At 62.5% G+C, this 16735-nt stretch overlaps 1 protein-coding gene across 1 annotated transcript; it reads left to right on the forward strand.

Moving 5' to 3' along the window:
- Positions 1 to 1245: 1245 nt before the first annotated feature.
- GPR20 (G protein-coupled receptor 20) lies at positions 1246 to 11303 on the forward strand. Its single transcript, XM_031439714.2, has 2 exons — positions 1246 to 1283; positions 10195 to 11303. Exon 2 carries the CDS (start codon positions 10221 to 10223, stop codon positions 11301 to 11303), a length of 1083 nt encoding a protein of 360 aa, XP_031295574.2. The 5' UTR covers positions 1246 to 1283; positions 10195 to 10220.
- The last annotated feature ends 5432 nt before the right edge of the window (positions 11304 to 16735 follow it).

A 16735-nucleotide genomic window follows, 5' to 3' on the forward strand; every position in this document is an offset into this window, starting at 1 on the left:
TTCCGACCACGCCACCCCAGCAGGCTGCCCAGGGCCCTGCAGCACCCCTGCTCCCTCCTGTTGGTGCATTGCCACCATGTCCCTCACCAGACTCAGAGCTCGGAAGCCCGGGGCCTGTCTTGGGCAGTCGTCTGTGTGTCCTCAGTGGCCAGCCCGGGGCCAGCTCAGCAGGTGCTGAGTCAAGGGGCACCGGGTGATTCAGCCGCATGCGTGGGAAGGGGCACAGGGCCAGGAGACCAGAGGTGGCACTTGGGCAGGGAGCAGCACATCACAGACCTGGCCCTGAGCCCTCCCTGACCTTGACCCCAAAGCCTCAACAAGCCTCCACCCCGGGCAGGGCGTCTGCAGAGGGATGTCCCTCACAGCCGCCACCTGGAGCCGGCCTTGGCCAGGGAGGTTTATGGCTCGCTGCCCCACGCCCGGCCCTTGTCTTTCCCATACCGCCCCCTCCAACCCATGTGTCCCTACAGAGCCGCCAGCACTCAGAGGTTATGTACGATCACACGTAGCCCCAGGTTGGTGCCGGCCCCACAAACACACTCAGGTGCACATGTGCCCCTGTGAAGCCACATCCGCCCCCAGGGACCTGCACGGATGGGCACAAACGGAGGCCCAGACACCGCGTGCACGTGCGCAGGTGCTCAGTCAAGGCACACACGGGCACCCCAGGGCCAGAACAGGCAAACGGAACTGGAGAGCAGTGCGGGGGACCGGGACCTGTATGGGGCCGCCAGGGTGGCCAGAGGCAGTTTACCACGCCTGTGTCCCCTCCTGGGCAGAAAACCGGGTCTGCGTGTGCCCCCACCGCCCACAGCACACACGTGGCACATGAGTGCCAGCCCAGGCAGTCTCCCCAGACAGGGCACTGCGGGGACAGAGAGCCAGGGCTGGGGCCACCGTCCTTCCCCCTTCCCCTCCCCCTTCCTAGGTGGTACGGTTCTGGCTCCACCCCCCCACCTCATACATGCCCCGCCCCCACCACCACCCCCCTCACCACCCCCCCCCCGTCAATGCCTCAGTTTCCTCTTTAGTATGGGCAGAGCTGTAGACTCCACTGCCCATAGGTTCCCTCCCCCAGGGCCCTGGAACCAAGTTCCTCAAGGGGCCGGCAGAGGCGGGAAGAAGCCTGCCCCGCCCCCACCCCCCACCCCCCGCTGCCTTTGCCCAAAAGGAGTCCCAAGCACGGGCCTGACGTCAGGCCCCAGGAAGGCGCGGTCCAGGCTGGCCATCGGAGTAAGTGGCCCGCAGAGCTGCAGCGGGAGGCCATCTCCTCTCCAGCAGTGGTGAGTCCCCCTCGGCGGGCCAGACCTCCCCTCCCAGGACACTGGGTGTCCTCACTCCTCAGCAGGGCAGGAAGAGGTTGCAGGACAGAGAAAGGCAGGGGCAGGAGAGCGCTCGGAGCCTGAAAGGGATTTGATGTCTCGCTGTGCAAGGAACCATTGCACAGATGGGAAAACTGAGATTGAGGGTGAGGGCTGTGTTGGGGGGTAGGGAGAGCTCCTGCTGCCCTGAGCCCCATCTGTTCTGCTGGATGCACAGCCCCCTTCCCTGGAACTCGTTCACTCATCATTCATTCAACACTCCTACTGGGCATCTGCTGGGGGCTGCTTTTCCCCATCTGTCAAGGCATGAGGGTGGCCCCAGAGGCCAGGCCAGGAAAGGGGTTGGGGGACCCCAGAGGCATTTGATGAGCTCTGGGACCTCGGCCACCAGCATCCCCCAAGCTGGGGCAGGGCTGAGGGTTGGGGGATTCGTGGGGACAGGCTCCAAGAAGGGTGGCCTCCTGTCATCCCCCAGCTCAGGTCTTAAGCCCCAGCCCCAGCCCTTCCCCCAGCCTTGTAGAGATGGAGAAACTGAGGCCCAGGGCGGCCAGCCCACCCAGCCCTCAGTGTGGACCTGTCACTGCACTGCCCCGCCTGGCCCCCGCTGGCACTGACCGCCCTGTGAGAAGGCAGCAAGGACAGGGTCCCGAGGGGGAGGGCGGGTTGGGAACTGGCCTGTGGCCAGGGTGCTGGGCAGGACAGACAGGGAGCAGCTGTGCGTCCTGGGGCCAGACTGGGAACGGAAGGGACTGGAGGGGTGGTGGCAGTGGCTCACAGCCCTCAGGCAGGCGGCTGGCCCTACCCATTGGCCCCCATACTCTTCTGCCAACATCTGGTCACTCCCAACCAGAGAGTCACCCATGGTGCCACCTCCCCTCTCAGCTGTGTGGCCATGGACAAGTCGCTGGCCCCCTCTGAGCCTCAGCAAAAGCAAGATCTGCTGGTTCCCAGCCCCCAGTGTGTGGGGGAGGGGTTGGTCTCATTTTGTCCTGAGGTAACCTGATGTGATGCGGGGGGTCTCAGCACTCCCACTTTACAGGTGAGGAAGCTCAGGCTTGAAGAGGCCAGAGGTGGTCTCTCAAAATCATTTGTTTATTTATTCAGCCGCAGCCCTGAAAGGCCAGCCCAGGTCCTGGCCCTCGAGGCATTGCCAGTCCAGTAGGGGAAAAACAAGAAACAGGAAAGAAATAAATACGAAGCTGTCAGGTGTTGGAAGGGCTGCAAGGGAAAGAAAGCAGGTGGAAGTCGAGGGTATGCAGGGAGCTGGGCCATCCAGGAGGGCCTCCTTGAGGAGGTGGCACTGGGGCCTGAAGAACACCAACAGATCCCCGCCGTGCTCTGCCCTGCTAGCTAGCACCACACCCAGGCCACCCCACAGACCTCTCAGTGTGCCCTGAACACAGAAGCCTGCTTCCTGCCTCAGGGCCCATGCTGTGCTCTTCCCAGTGCCTGAAACACTGTTCCCCTAGACCCTCCTAAGGCCCCTCCTGCTCCTGACCGGCCAAAGTTGCCCCCTCTGCCACTTCCAGCCCACTCCCCCGACCCTGCCCCCAGCTGCAAGCTCCGTGAGCTGGAGCTACATCTGCCTGGGACCCTTCGTGCCCCCAGCACTGGGGTTCAGGGCCAGATCTGATGCCTCCAAAGCATGTGGTCCTAACTGTTCCCAGGACCCTGGATGTGTGGCCTGGGGCAAGCGGCCAGCCCCCGGACCTTTGAGTCCTTCTCTGCACAGTGGGCCATGGTAAACATTCAGTGGCCTGGTGCAGGCGAGAGGGTCCTTGGGGCAGAGTTCGAATCCCAGCTCATCCACCCCCATCTGGCTGACCCCAGGCATGTTACTTAACCTCCCTGTGCCTCAGTTCCCCCGCAGGCAAGATGGGGCCAGCGACACTGGCATGAGGGCGTCTTGGGTGGAGGCAGTGAGACCCTGGAGGGGTCATTTTGGAGACAGCCCGTGAACTGTGGCATTGCGGCTCTGCCCCTGTGGAGGGGTGTCCAGGGGCCCAGGGAGGACTGTGGGGTCGGGGGGGGACTGTGGGCACCAGGGGCCTTCAACAGGTGACATGGCAGAAGCGGCACATCAGGCCGAGGGAACCACAGCCCAGAGGCTGTGGACCAGGCTGAGGGCTCGCGGGCAGGAGCAGCCGTGGAAGCCACTGCGCTGCCCCAGGGAGGCCGGGAGGGGCCGGCGGGCCCTGCTGAGCACCAGCTGTGGCCCTCGAGGAGAGGTGCGGGGTGAACCAGGCTGGCAGGGAGCACTGCCTGGCACCAGGCAGGAGCCCCATATGTGGCAATGCCTGCGGCTGCCCGCCCCAGAAAAACTTGCGTTGCCATCAGAGCCAAGATCTCAGCCAAGGGCTCTCAGATGGTAAAACGTGAGGCCGGGTTACGTGGGGTGGAGCCCAGGTGCTCAACCTAGGTCCACGAGTGAGCCCTCTCCAGGGGCTAGGCGGAAGAGCCCTGGCCACGGTGGGGACCTCGACTCCGCTGGTGCCACTTGGGACCTGCTGGGCAACCAGGGCCAGTCTGGTCCCCTTGCGGAGACCGGATCAGGGCTCAGTAAGGGCCCAGCTGTCCCTGGATGGAACAAACAGAGGCTCAGATTGGCCGAAGTCAGCAGGCGATGTTCTAAAGCAGATGCTGTGAAGTCAAGAATAATCAGGAAAATTAACATGCAGGCGGTTCCCCCAGTAACGGCTATTTGGGGCTTGGAAGGCCGTGAGGGTCACCCCGTCGAGGGCACGGGCATATCCAGGTGCTCTGTGTACCCACAATCTGATTGCACGCAAACCCCAGGTCCAGAAATGTCGACCCCAGCCCGGTCCTGCCCCTGCCTGGGCCTGGAGCCGGTGGACCTGCCTTTGATTCCCAGCTCCGAGTTCACACTGTGTGTCCTAAAGCATGTCACTCACCTCTCTGGGCCTCTACTTCTCCTATAAAACCCAGGATTATTATGTGGATGCAGAGTTCCTGGCAGGGTGGCTGGTCCCCAGCAGATGCCCCAGGCACCTTCAAAGGGGAAAGGCTGGGCCTGTCCTCCATGCCTGTCCCTCCTGGCTCCTGATATGGGAGCTTCAGATGAACCTGGGATCTTGGGCTAAACTCCCAGGCTGTTGCCCAGGGCTGAGGTCAGGCTCTCTGGCTGCTCTGGTCTCATATTAGCAGCCAGGCTGCAGGATTGGCATCTGCCAGGCAGCTGGGCAGCCACAGAGAACACACAGGGATGGCGGGATGGGTTCAAGAGAAGCCAAGGAGATGTTAGGATGCACCCTCACCTGCAAAGGCAGGGCGGTCAGTGCGGCCGGCACCCCCCGGCCGTCTGTGGGCAAGTACTGGCGCCCTGAGGCTCCGGGTCTTGGCCTGTGCTCCTGGGCACACAGCAAGGACCCCCAAAGCTGCGAGGAAGGTAGCCGGGCATGACCTCCCACTCTGGGTGTGGAGAATTGGTGTGGCCACCAGGCTGGACAGAGAGGGGGCCCGAAGCGGGGCAGGGTCAAGTGACTTTGGGAAAGATGCTCATCCTCCCCTCCGGGAAGATTCCCTGGGTTTGGGAGCTTGGCAGAGGTTCTGAGAAGCCCTGCACTGAGCGCTTGGGGTGACCCGGGCCTCTCCGCAGAGGTGGGCAGCAGACCCAGGCAGGCCTCGTTCAGGCGGGAAGCCAGGGGCCTCGGGCACGGCTGTTTCTGCTCCTTCTGTGTGGGGGCGTCTGCAGGCGTTTCCCCACCAGTACCTCCAGCTGTCCTGCCGACTTCGCTTATGAGCTCAGTCACTCGTTCATTCGACAATTAGCATGCCCAGCATCACAGGCGAAGGAACTGGGGCTCTGAGACAAACACCAGTGATGAGCACCAAGGGTGGGTGGGGGGGGCGGGGAAAGCACGGCCCGACGTGCTGCGCGATTGGGTGGGCTTCCAGGAGGAGGTGTCAGCCCTGCTCAGCTGGGAGGACTGGTGGGGAGTGAGGGCGGGGCTGAGGGCAAAGCCAGTTCCAGGCGGGGCTTGGGACACTGGGTGGGCTACGAAGGGGCTGGGCCAGTTGTGGAGGGCCCCAAGTGCCCGAGTGGGCCTCGCCCCACAGGCTCTGCTGGGCTTGCTCAGGGGTTCACTCAGCCAGAGAGAAAGATGGATGCCACTCTGTGCCTGGCTGTTCTGGGAGCTGCAGACGGGAGCTCAGGCCCACCCAAGATGCTCACAGTCTGATGGGGGAGGCACCGTGGGCTGGTCCTAGGCTGGAGGAAGCACAGGGTGCAGGGCGAGGAACACCCAGGAGAGACACCAAACCAGTCACGGAGGAAAGAGATGTCTTCCCGAGGAGCTGAGGCTTGGGGGGGGGGGGGTCCTAAAAATAGGGAGGAGAGGGAGGGGGCGGGAGCAGCCTGGGCACAGGCACAGCAGCTGGAGGGCACCTGGAGCCTCCTCACTCAGAAGGGCCCCCCCCCCACCGGCCCTGCTCAGAGCCTCAGGCTTTGCCCAGGGAAGACCCCTGCCCCGGTGGCCCCACCCCTGAAGGCTGGTTGTAACCAGATGCCTGGGGGGAGGCGTATGAGGAAGACGGAGATATCCTTCACCCACCCACCCCCAGAGGGTCTTGGAGCTCCAGGCCTGCGCACCTGGAGGGGTCAGGGGAGAAAGGCTGCCCTCCTGCTGGAGCCCTCCCCCACCTCTCCACCTCTGGCCATACCTGCACCAGGTGTTCTGTCTCAGCTAAGGCCCACGACAGCCCTGTGGCTGTCCCCACTTCACAAGCAAAGATACTGAGGTTCAGAGAGGACACTGTCAGAATTCTCACTCCAAGGCCAGGCAGGGCAAGGTCCCAGGCTAGTTGCTGAAGCTCTCTGTCTCTCCATCTGGCATCCTCATTCATAAAATACGGATCTTCCCCCTCCACGATGATAGGAGGGTCCAGATGTCTCTCCCCAGTTCCTTCTCACTGCAGGGCCCCCGGGAAAGGGGCAGAGAAAGCAGGCATACTCCAAGCCGTGCCAAACAGAGAGGCCAGGGGCTACGCGGTGGTCTAGCCTGGTAGGTAGCAAGTTCCCCACCCTCCGAGTGCAAGCTGGGCCTTTACACAGTCATTCACTCACCCATTTGACATTTACTGAATGTGAGCACGCAAGCCTCTCCTCCCAAATCTCACAGGCTGGTGGGGAAGGCCTGTGAGGGCACAGAAGTGGCAGCAAATCTACCTGAAGCAATCAGGGAGGGCTCTCTGAAGGAAGAAGCATCTGAACTGAAGAAAGCTGACAGGTGAATAGGAGGGTACAGCCAATTATTTTAGTCACAAGTGAAAGAAACTCTACTCAAAGTAACTTAAGTCAAAGAGGAAGGTAACCAACAAGTCCCAGAATATTGATTCCAGGCGAGGCTGGACCCGGGCCCTGAATCGCCCTGTCAGGACTGTGTCCTTCCTCCTGTGGACTTCTTCTAGAGGAACACAGCCATCAGCAGCTTGAGTCTCACATCCAACCAGCTTGGGAAACCCACGAAAGAGCTGCCAGCAGAAGTCCCAGCTACGGGCAGAGGGGGCCGTTTGCCGGGGTGCTCCACCCTCCCCCAGAAGCAAGGCCCTGGCTGTGGGCTCATGCGAGGCAGACCTGGGTTCGAGTCCTGGCCTGTCCCTCCCAGAGCTGCAGTTTCCTCCGAGTGAACAGAAGAGGCCAGGAGCTGGTGAGGAGGGCCTGGTGCACAGCACCCAGCTCTGCACAGAAGTGATGCCATGGGTCTGCTTGGAGGCTGCGGAAAGGAGGTGTTCTTGTTCCATCACTTTCCAGGCAGGGAAACTGAGGCTCAGGGAGGTTAATCAACACCCCGGGTGACCAGTGGCCAGTGGGGGCCAGCCCCCAGCCCGCACCTCCGCTGGTGACTGTTACTGTTTGAACACTCCCCATAACACTCTCCACCCCCAGCTGTCACCAGCTGTGACATTCCACACCGCCCTGAGCCCCTTCTTCCCTTGGAAGCCTGGACAGGCCCAGCCTGGGGCAGCAGGCAGGGGTACGGGGGCCCTGGGTGTGGACAGTGGGAGGAGAGGGAGGAGAGGGCCGGCAGGAGCACAGGGTGCTGAAAGCGTGGACAGGGTAGGGGGGCACCTGGCTGAGGGGCTGGGGGCCCACCCGGAGGGCACACGCTTGACCAAACAGATTCAGGGGGTTGGGGAGTCCGTCCCAGGGTGCATCGAGGGAGCCCAGGAGCTCAGGCAGAGGAGCCCACTGGGAAGCCGAGACCGGAGCAGGGGGTTCCTCCCTGAGGCTGTGGGGGTGCGAGCTGCTCCCCTCAGAGCCTCCCAGCCCAGCTCCCTCCCTGCCTCAGAGAGGGGAGGGCCGTGGATGGTGGATTCAGGAGGCCCACCTTCACAGGCTGAGCACAGGGTCCAGAGTCTCACTGTTTGAGTTCCTCATCTTTCAGAACCAAAGGGATCCTGAGCAGATGTCCAGAGAATGGTCCTTTGAGAATCAGATCCGTGGTTGTCGTTGTGAGAGGCAGGGCAGAGGGCCAGGCCTGCTGGGGGTGGGGTGAGTGGGGGGGTGGCGACGGTCTTGTCACACAGACAGAAGCTGAGAGATCAGACTCAGCAGAGAGCAGAGGGGAAGGGATGGCGGGTGAGGAAGTCAGGGCTGAGGGCCCAGGCTGTGGCCAGGCCCCGGGTTCAGTGCGACAGACACCAAGGGTCATCATGTTCCTGGACTGTGGCTCAGTGTGTGACCAGGGCTGGCGCCCAGTGGGTGCCTGAGATCAGGCGCAGACTCCTGGAGCTGAGGGCCAGCATGTGCTTTGCGGACATCCTCTGTTCTTACCTGTCTAGCTTCTGGGGTGTCCTGCATGCACATCCCCCTGCTCTGGGGTCCCCCGAGGCCTGCAGTGCTGGCCTGGAACCCCCAGAACCTTCGGCGAGCTGCTGGCCAGCGTGCGAGGCTGCCCTTGGGGAGTTTCTTGGGTAGGCAGGCTCCCCCGGGCCAGCGTCATCCTGGGACCATCTCCCAGAGGAAGCGCTCTGCGATGTTTATGATTTGTCTCTGACTGTGACACTAATACAGACCTCGTGCAGATGGAAAACTGAAAAGCACGTGGAAGGAAATTCAAAACCATTATTTGCCGCGTGTCCGGGGCCAGCTCCTCGCTCCCTGGCCCCTTCCTCCCTGGTTTGCCGAGGCGTCATGTTTCTCGTAGTAGAGGAGCGGCACGCTGGGAGGCGTCCCCGTCCCTCCCAGGGAATTTCTGGGGCCCCTGCTGCCCACAGCCCCGCGGTGCCAGCCTCGTCGCCTCCCCTTGCCGCCCCCTCGCGCCCACAGAAGGTCTCTGTCCCAGATGTCCCTCTCACTTCCTACATCCCCAAGCTGCCATTTGACATACACACCCACCGTCCCTGTGAGTTAGGGGCTGAGGACACTGAGCGGAGGGCACCCCCCCGGGAGCTGAGGCCTGGACACACCTGTGCCGGAGGTGGCTCAGCAGCCGGGCACAGGCCCGGGCAGCACCTGACCCCTCCCCACAGCCTCGAGTGAGGGTAGACTCCCAGGGCAGAGGCTCTGCTGGTGCTGACCTCTCTGAGCTGGACGAGGGAGGCGACCACGTGCCCTGCCTGGGCCTCCCTCCAGGCCAGGTTGGGACCCGAACTTCAGCTAGCAAGAGCTCCCCTGCTGTGCCCACCCAGCCAGGCTGGGCATTTTGTCCCCAGTCCCCAGCAGGCAGGACTTCCACGGGGTGCCTGTTGCCTGAGGCCAGGGGGAGTAGGCAGTGCAGACACCTCACTCCCCTCAGTCACCAGGAAAAGGGGGGGGGGGTCTTCCCTCCCCCTGCAGGTTGGGGAGGGCACACTCTGCCCCGGGATGTCTCACGTGCCCTCCACTCCTCCCTGCTTCCCCCCAAAGCCTTCTCCTTTCTCCTGAAAAAGCCAGAAATGTCCTTATTTGGAGGATCTGCCTGGCCCAGGGTGGGGGTGGGAGTCTGTTAACCCTTCATTTATAAACAAAGGGATAAATCTCCTCAAGTTAAACAGCTCAGCAGGAATAAAAACAAAGTGGACGGCCCCAGTCCAGCCCCCACCCCGCCCCACCGACTGCGGCCACCGGGCTGGGCCCGGCAGGAAGCATGGGGTTTATTTAACTTACACCCGCCCTGCTGCTGCAGGGGCTGGGCGCCAGGCCCCTGGCCCAGTAAGCCAGCCCACGTGGGCCTCCGAGACAGCAAAGGTGGCAGCCTCTCAGAGCTGGGAAGAAACTGGGGTGGCCAGGGGACTGACTCCCGTTCCCCACATCCCAGCTCTTTGGGCAAGGTCCCTTTTGAGGATCCTCGCCCCGGGCATTGACCTGGTGCCAGCCTTGGAGGAGGTGAGAACCGATGGGTGTCCTGGAGGACAGGGCTGTGAGGTATGCGTGTGGGGTCAGCGGGCTGGGGTGACCATGGGCCGGGCTCTGTCCGAGCAGAACTGTGGTCATTGGGCGCTGCTGCTGTGCTCAGCTAATCCTCCCAGCGGCTCTGCAGTTCCAGTGGTATAGATTAGGACATGAGGCACAGAGAGGTTAAGTGACTTGCCTGATGTTGCACAGCAAGTGAGGGAGGACCTGGAATTAGAGCCTGGTCTCAAACACCCCACACTTGGCCCATCATCTTATTTGTGCCACACCAGTCGCCTTTGTCTTCTCTCAGTCCTGATGATCATCTTGCAAGGCTTTTCACCTCCTGCATCAGAGAGGCGTGGGCTCAGAGCCCTAGCATTCTGCCAAAGCTCCACACTGGCAAGTGCCAGGGCTGGGCCGGGCAAAGGCACGAAGGCAGGAATGTTGGGGTGCTCGGTGGACAGATGAGCCAGGTGGGGTTCAGCCCCTGGGCAGGGCTCCAATAACCCCAGGCTAACCCCGTCTCCTTCCTTCCAGGCCCAGGGTGCACGCTGGCCACTGTCATGCCCTCCGCGTCTCCCACAGGGCCCTCAGCCGTGGCGGCCCCCAATGCCACGGTGGAGGGGGTGATGTGGGCCAACAACAGCATGTCAGAGATGTCCCTGTTCCACCGGTTTGCCCTGCTGGACGAGGAGCTGCATGCTGCCTTCCCGGGCCTGTGGCTGGTGCTGATGGCAGTGCATGGCGTCATCTTCCTGGCGGGGCTGGTGCTCAACGGGCTGGCGCTGTACGTCTTCAGCTGCCGCACCCGGGCCAAGACGCCGTCAGTCACTTACACCATCAACCTGGTGGTGACCGACCTGTTGGTGGGGCTGTCCCTGCCCACGCGCTTCGCCGTCTTCTACGGCGCCCGCGGCTGTCTGCGCTGCGCCCTCCCGCACGTCTTCAGCTACTTCCTCAACATGCACTGCTCCATCCTCTTCCTCACCTGCATCTGCGTGGACCGCTACCTGGCCATCGTGCAGCCCGAGGGCTCCCGCCGCTGGCGCCAGCCTGCCTGTGCCAGGGCCGTGTGCGCCTGCGTGTGGCTGGCTGCCAGCACCGTGACCCTGTCCGTGCTGAGCGTGACGGCCACCGGCGGGCCGTGCTGCCGCGTCCTCGCGCTGACCGTCCTGGAATTCCTGCTGCCGCTGCTGGTCATCAGCATGTTCACGGGCCGCATCCTGTGCGCGCTGTCACGGCCAGGCCTGCTGCGCCAGGGCCGCCAGCGCCGCGTGCGGGCCATGCAGCTGCTGCTCACCGTGCTCGTCATCTTCCTCGTCTGCTTCACGCCCTTCCACGCCCGCCAGGTGGCCGTGGAGCTGTGGCCCGACGTGCCGCCCCACACTAGCCTTGTGGCCTATCACGTGGCTGTGACCCTCAGCAGCCTCAACAGCTGCATGGACCCCATCGTCTACTGCTTCGTCACCAGCAGCTTCCAGGCCACCGTCCGTGGCCTCTTCCGTGGGCGTGGAGTGGAGTGCGAGCCTAGCAGCTGCGACGTGGTCAGCATGCACAGGAGCTCCAAGGGCTCAGGCCACCATCACATCCTCGGAGCCAGACCTCGAGCCCTCACGCAGACCCTGGCTAATGGGCCTGAGGCTTAGTCGGCAGGACTCTGCAAGGGGGCCGTGGGCCAGGACTAATCTGGGCATACCAGGTCAGGAACGGCACAGACATCTGCTCGACCCAGGTGGCAAATTGGGTCCACCTTGATCAATTGGTGATGGCTGCCGGGTGCACTGCCTGGAGATTGATTAGCAATGTCTGCCAAGGGCTCCAGAGAGTGCATGGTGGCCTGAATGCTGATTACTTGCCACCCCTAGGGTATCTTGTGGCCATTGAAAACTCAGAGGGGTAGCCAGGAGCTGCTTCTCACTTGGACCATTCTACTCCCAGAAGGGGTTCCTCAGAAACAGGGACAAAGATTTGGTAGGTTCTGGGAATTTCAAAGAGGGCTGAAAAGATGACCTGAAGAGGCCCCCTCCCCACCCCACCCCCACGTCCCTCCTGACAGAGAACAAGGACAGAAGGGAAATGTCAGGGGACATAATGTTACCTTAGCAGACATGAGGGGTTCACGTCTGCAGGATCCCCTCTTGAGGCACCTGTGAATCTCACAAAACGACAGCATGACACCATGGAGTGCTTTGCCGTAAGCGCTGTGGTATCTGGGCTGACACTCCTACAAAGGAGAGGCTGTTTTTCGCCCATTCACCACGCAGGGAAGGTTGTTGGGGGTGCTGAGGGTCACGTACAGGTGCCACGGCTGGGCGATGACCAAGTCAGAATAAAACCCAGCCCTACCTCCTCCAAAGCCTCCATGCTTGCCCCAGGGAGACTGCTCAGCTCTTCCCAAAGCCCCCCATTTCAGGAACCATCTCAGAATACCCTGCCTGTTTCCCCTGGAGGGCGCTAGGGCTCACAGCCCCATCCTATGGATGAGAAACCAAGAAAAAAGACACAGCAACTTGAACCCCCGGCCTGCTGATCCAAGGCCACCGGCTCCCCGCCTCCACAGAGCCCTGGGTTCTCCTGCTGGCCTGGCTCATCATGCTTCCGGGCCTTTCCTGGGAAGGGAGCATTTCTCTGGCTTGGGCCTCTGGTCACCTTCTCTGAGCTGGACTCTGAGATTTCATCTGTCAAGCTTCCAAGCTCCCGTGAGCCCTTTCTGGATTGTTGTAAGAGGGGAGGGTGCCTGTTGCACGAGAGTAGTGCTGAGCATCCCGGGCACCTCCAGCCACCAGCCTCCACCCTCATATGTGGCCAACGCCACTGACACAGGTGAGATGGGATCTGGGCCCAGTTTGCCCTTTGTCTACAGAGAAAAGTCCTACATGCTCAGTGGCTCCAGGCAGAGTACCCTGTCCCCCAAGTTCAGGGCCCTGGAGTGAGGCCTGGATGAGAGGCAGGAAATCCATTTATATCCATATTACAGAAGACAAAACTGAGGCTCAGAGAGGGAAGGGACCTTGCCAGGGTCACAGTGTGAGAACCGGGTACTGCAAGAACATCACTATCTGCAAACTACAGCTGGAGCCCCACGGGGTCAGCTTCTCTGGCCCCAGGACCTTGTGGGCTGGCCGGGCAGGGATGCTGGAGCCCAAGGAAGTCCAAGGCTTGCTCAGATGGTGGTGGAGCCGGGCCCCCAGCCCAGGGCTGCTTCCTGGGCCCGGATGCTCAAGAAGCAGAGGGTGTGGCTGTCAGGATCAGGACCACCACCCTTGGAGCCTCCTCCCACCTCCCAGCTCAGAGAGGGCCGTGGCTCACCAAGGACCCGGAGCTGCACAGGGCAGAGGAGGAGCCTGGCTCTCAGGAAAGGAGGGCATGGAGCAGACTGTGCCGAGAAGCCCGGAGCAGCAGCAATACCAAGCCCGGGGAGCGGCAGTAACACTGGGTTTTCAGGCAGGAGCCTCCGGCAGAGCTCTGCCTCTCCCCAGCCTGCAAGCCGCCCCCGGGGCCACCACGGAGCAGGGGAGGGAAGGTCAGTGTCAGGGGTTGGCCCCAGCCCGGGGTCAGCAGCCAGGCTCTCACTCTAATTTATACTAAAGAGTGAGTGTCTGACACTAGCTGATTGCTGTGCTTGGGGATGGAGAGGTTGCAGTTTTTCTGAAAATCCCTTCCTCCTCTCTAAGGAGGGGTGACAGCACGAGGCTGGGCAAATGTTGATTGGGTCCCAGGTCTGCCTGGGTCTGCCTCATACGCATTGCAGCCTGAATCCCCACCACTGATGGAAGTAAGAGCCCAGCGGCCAGAACTGGGGTCCAGACCCAGGCTGCCCAAGCCCCCTCCCCTTGCCCACACGTGAAATCCCACTCTCCCACCTGGGTTCCTCTGGGACTGGGAGGGTCTTGGGGATGAAGGACCCCACGAGAGCCTTCCACCACCCAAGCCTGGGAGGGGCAACCTCACACCTCAGAAAGCCAAGTCCGATGGCCCCCCTGCAGAACCCTCACTGGGTGGGCCTATTTCCCCCGCTCTCCACCCCTCCCCCTCCTGTCCTTGTCCTTTTTGCAGCTGGTGGGCAGGGAGCTGGAGGCAAGGGGTGCACCCCACATGGCCTTGTCTGGGTCCCCATACTCCTCCGACACCGGCTCCCTCCTCCTGACGGCTGCCCCCTCCCACTCGGGCCTCCTCTATCAGGGCACAGGCCCAGGAGACTCCAGAGGCTGGACTGGGGCTGTCCTTGGTCCCACAAGGGCCAGGGTGTGAAGTCCCTGCACCTCCATCCGCATAGCCTCCCTTCCCAGATTTTTGAAAAACCCAAGAGACGTAAGATGGTGTGTATATTTATATCTGATGTAAACATTCTCCTTAACGAGGCGTCCTCGTCCTGTTTACTCCCTTTGTGCCCTTGACGCAGTGCCCTGGCTGGTGGGCAGGTGTCGCCGTGGGGCACTGAGCCAGGTGGGGGCCCCTGTGTCCCCCCTGCCCCACTCACCGTCCTGTCGACAGACAGGGGCTCCACAGGAAAGACTGATTGTGGGTTCGTGGTTTTGCCCACTGCTGGGGGCAGGTGTAGGGGCCTCTGAAGGGTGAGGGTTGGAGGGGTGGGCACAGGCGGTAGAGTTGTGGGCAGGGTGTGGGAGCAGTAGCTAGGGTAGCAGCACAGACCAGCAGAATGGCGGGTCCTGCCCGATCCTGGTCCCAGCTCTGCCTGCCCAGGGAGAGAACACAGACATGAGTAGGGCAGCCAGACTACCCACAACATCTGGTCAGATCACCAAATGTATGATCCGGAGGGAGAGGGAGGAGATGTGTCAGCTGGTAGACACTGGAGAGTGAGGGAGAGAGGGAAGGACCACAGCACCGCTTACCAAATAAGCTGAAAAAGCTCTGTCCTCTTCTCTGATCCTCCCCATAATCCAGATGGGGAAACTGAGGCTCTTGGCATCCAGGAGGGGGCTCGGACCAGAGCTTCCAGGCCCCTCTCCTGCATCATACACGGCCCAGGAAAGCACAGGGTGAGAAGGGCAGCGCCTGCACGGGACTCATCACTCCCGCTGTCTGGCACCCTCAGAGGCCGGAGGCATCTGGAGGTAAATATTAGGGCCTGTTTAGATTAAGCTCCATTAATAGCAGGAAATGTCACTGGGCGCCCGCCCGGGCTTCCTGGGGCCTCTGGTGCCTGAGCAGGGGTGGGGGCCCTGCGGAGATGGATGTCCCGCCCCAATGTCCTGGTCTACACCCCGCACTTTCACAGCCCCCAACTCCCACCTCTCCACACTCCTCCCACGGCCTCCCTCAGGAGGCTCTCAGTGCTCCCTTCCCCTCCCTGAGCCCAGGACGGGGGAGCACAGCAGGCAGGGGTGAGGGGAACCCTGGAACAAGGTGAAGACACCCCCGGAGCCAGTCGCTCCTCATGTCCTCCCGCCCACTTGGGCCGGCCCCCACGCCCGAGGGGCCTGCATTTCCAATTCACAGAGGAGAAAACTGAGGCTGAGAGCTAATGGGACCAAACCAAGTCTACCCAACGCCATCTTCAAAACGGGGCTAGCATTCCCCACTGGACCTGCCTGACCCCAGGGCCAAGGTCCCTACCTCCTGGCCCCCTGACCCCCTGACCCCCTGACAGAAGCCAGGAAAGCTGTGGGTCAGGGATGTAGGGACCAGTCAGCTGAGTGTCATCAGAAAGGAGGGTGCACTGGGTGCAGGAGGGGATGGGTAGGGGGGGCAGGGCCGCCGCACCAGGGCCGGATGGGCCTGGGCAAACAGCTTCCACCTTCCGCTGCCTCCAGGCCTGGCCCCCCTGCTCCCTGCCTTGCTCACCACCTCCCCACCCCTTGTTCCCTGTTTCCACATGACCACCTGCCCCTTGGAGCCTCCTCAGACCCTGTCAGGTCCTGCACCCCACACTGGCAGGATGAGGGCCCAGGGCTCCCCCACACCCTCCCTGAGGGTCCCATCTATTCTGGGTCTGGGTCTCAGCAGGCCCCCTGCCCTACCAGTCTGCCCTGCTCCCCCGGGGCCAGCCTGATGAATTCCTCCCCACCCAGCCCACTGCAGAACAGATCCCATGGCCCAACTGTGCCATCCAGACTGAGCCCCTGCCCCAGCAGCGCCATGGCCCTCGGGGACTCTGCATGGCTTGTCCCCGTCTTCTCTCTCAGTACTGCCCACTGCAGCGCCTTCTCTGCAGGGCTCCCGGGAGCCTGCAGCCTGGGCCCCAGCTGGGCGGCTGGGGGCTCAGAGCCCTCGCCCACACCGTGTGGGGCCAGCCAAGCAGGGGTGTCCAGAAGGGCTTCAGAGAGGAGGAGGTGTTCGAGGCCCTGCCCTCCTGGTCCTCACCGTGCCCACCTGGCTGCCAGACCCCTCGTGGCTGGGCCTCTCTGGAGGCTGTGGTGATAGGAGCTCTTCAAGCATCAGGTTCCCCTGGTGCCTCAGCAGGCTGGCAGGGCCAGGGCATTTCACCCCCATTTTACAGATGAAGAAACTGAGCCCCAGGGTGTGTGGACACCAGCCCACGTGCTGGGGCCATGCACGTTAGTCCCAGCCCAGCTCATCTGCAGATTCGCTGACTCTGGGACCTGTCCAAGGCTTGGCTCTGCCATCTATAGGGAGGGTCCTGCTGTCCAGCCTGCAGGTGCCCCCCTAAACTGAGACAGCCCCAGCCCAGCTCGAGACACAGCAGAGCCCAGCCCCAAGGAGGCCCACCAGGTGCCCATGAGACCTCAGCCACATCCCTGCCCTCTCTGGGCCTCGGTTTCCTCGGCTGTGATCAGGAGCTTAGACCAAACGGCTCCCTGTGGTGGCAGATCCTCGGTACCCAGGCCAGCCACGACCGGAATGGGAGAAGCCGTCTGTGCGCCCGCCTGAGGCTCTGCTCCCCCTGCCCCTGCGGCCCCTGGCTTCTCGGGCCCCAGCTGGGGGGGAAGGAAGGGTCCTGGGCAGAGAGGTGGCCTCACAAGGCGTGGAGTCCCCGCTCACATCCCATGCCAGGGAGGCCTTCCCGGGGCACCACACAGCAGAGAGGGAGTTCCTGATGAGGTCCCAGGTGGGAGAAGGGGTGGGGCTTGGTGGAAGGAGCCGCCCAGGGCCA

The sequence above is a fragment of the Camelus dromedarius genome, chromosome 20 (genome assembly GCF_036321535.1).
Source record: "Camelus dromedarius isolate mCamDro1 chromosome 20, mCamDro1.pat, whole genome shotgun sequence".
In the NCBI taxonomy this organism is placed as follows: Eukaryota; Metazoa; Chordata; class Mammalia; order Artiodactyla; family Camelidae; genus Camelus; species Camelus dromedarius.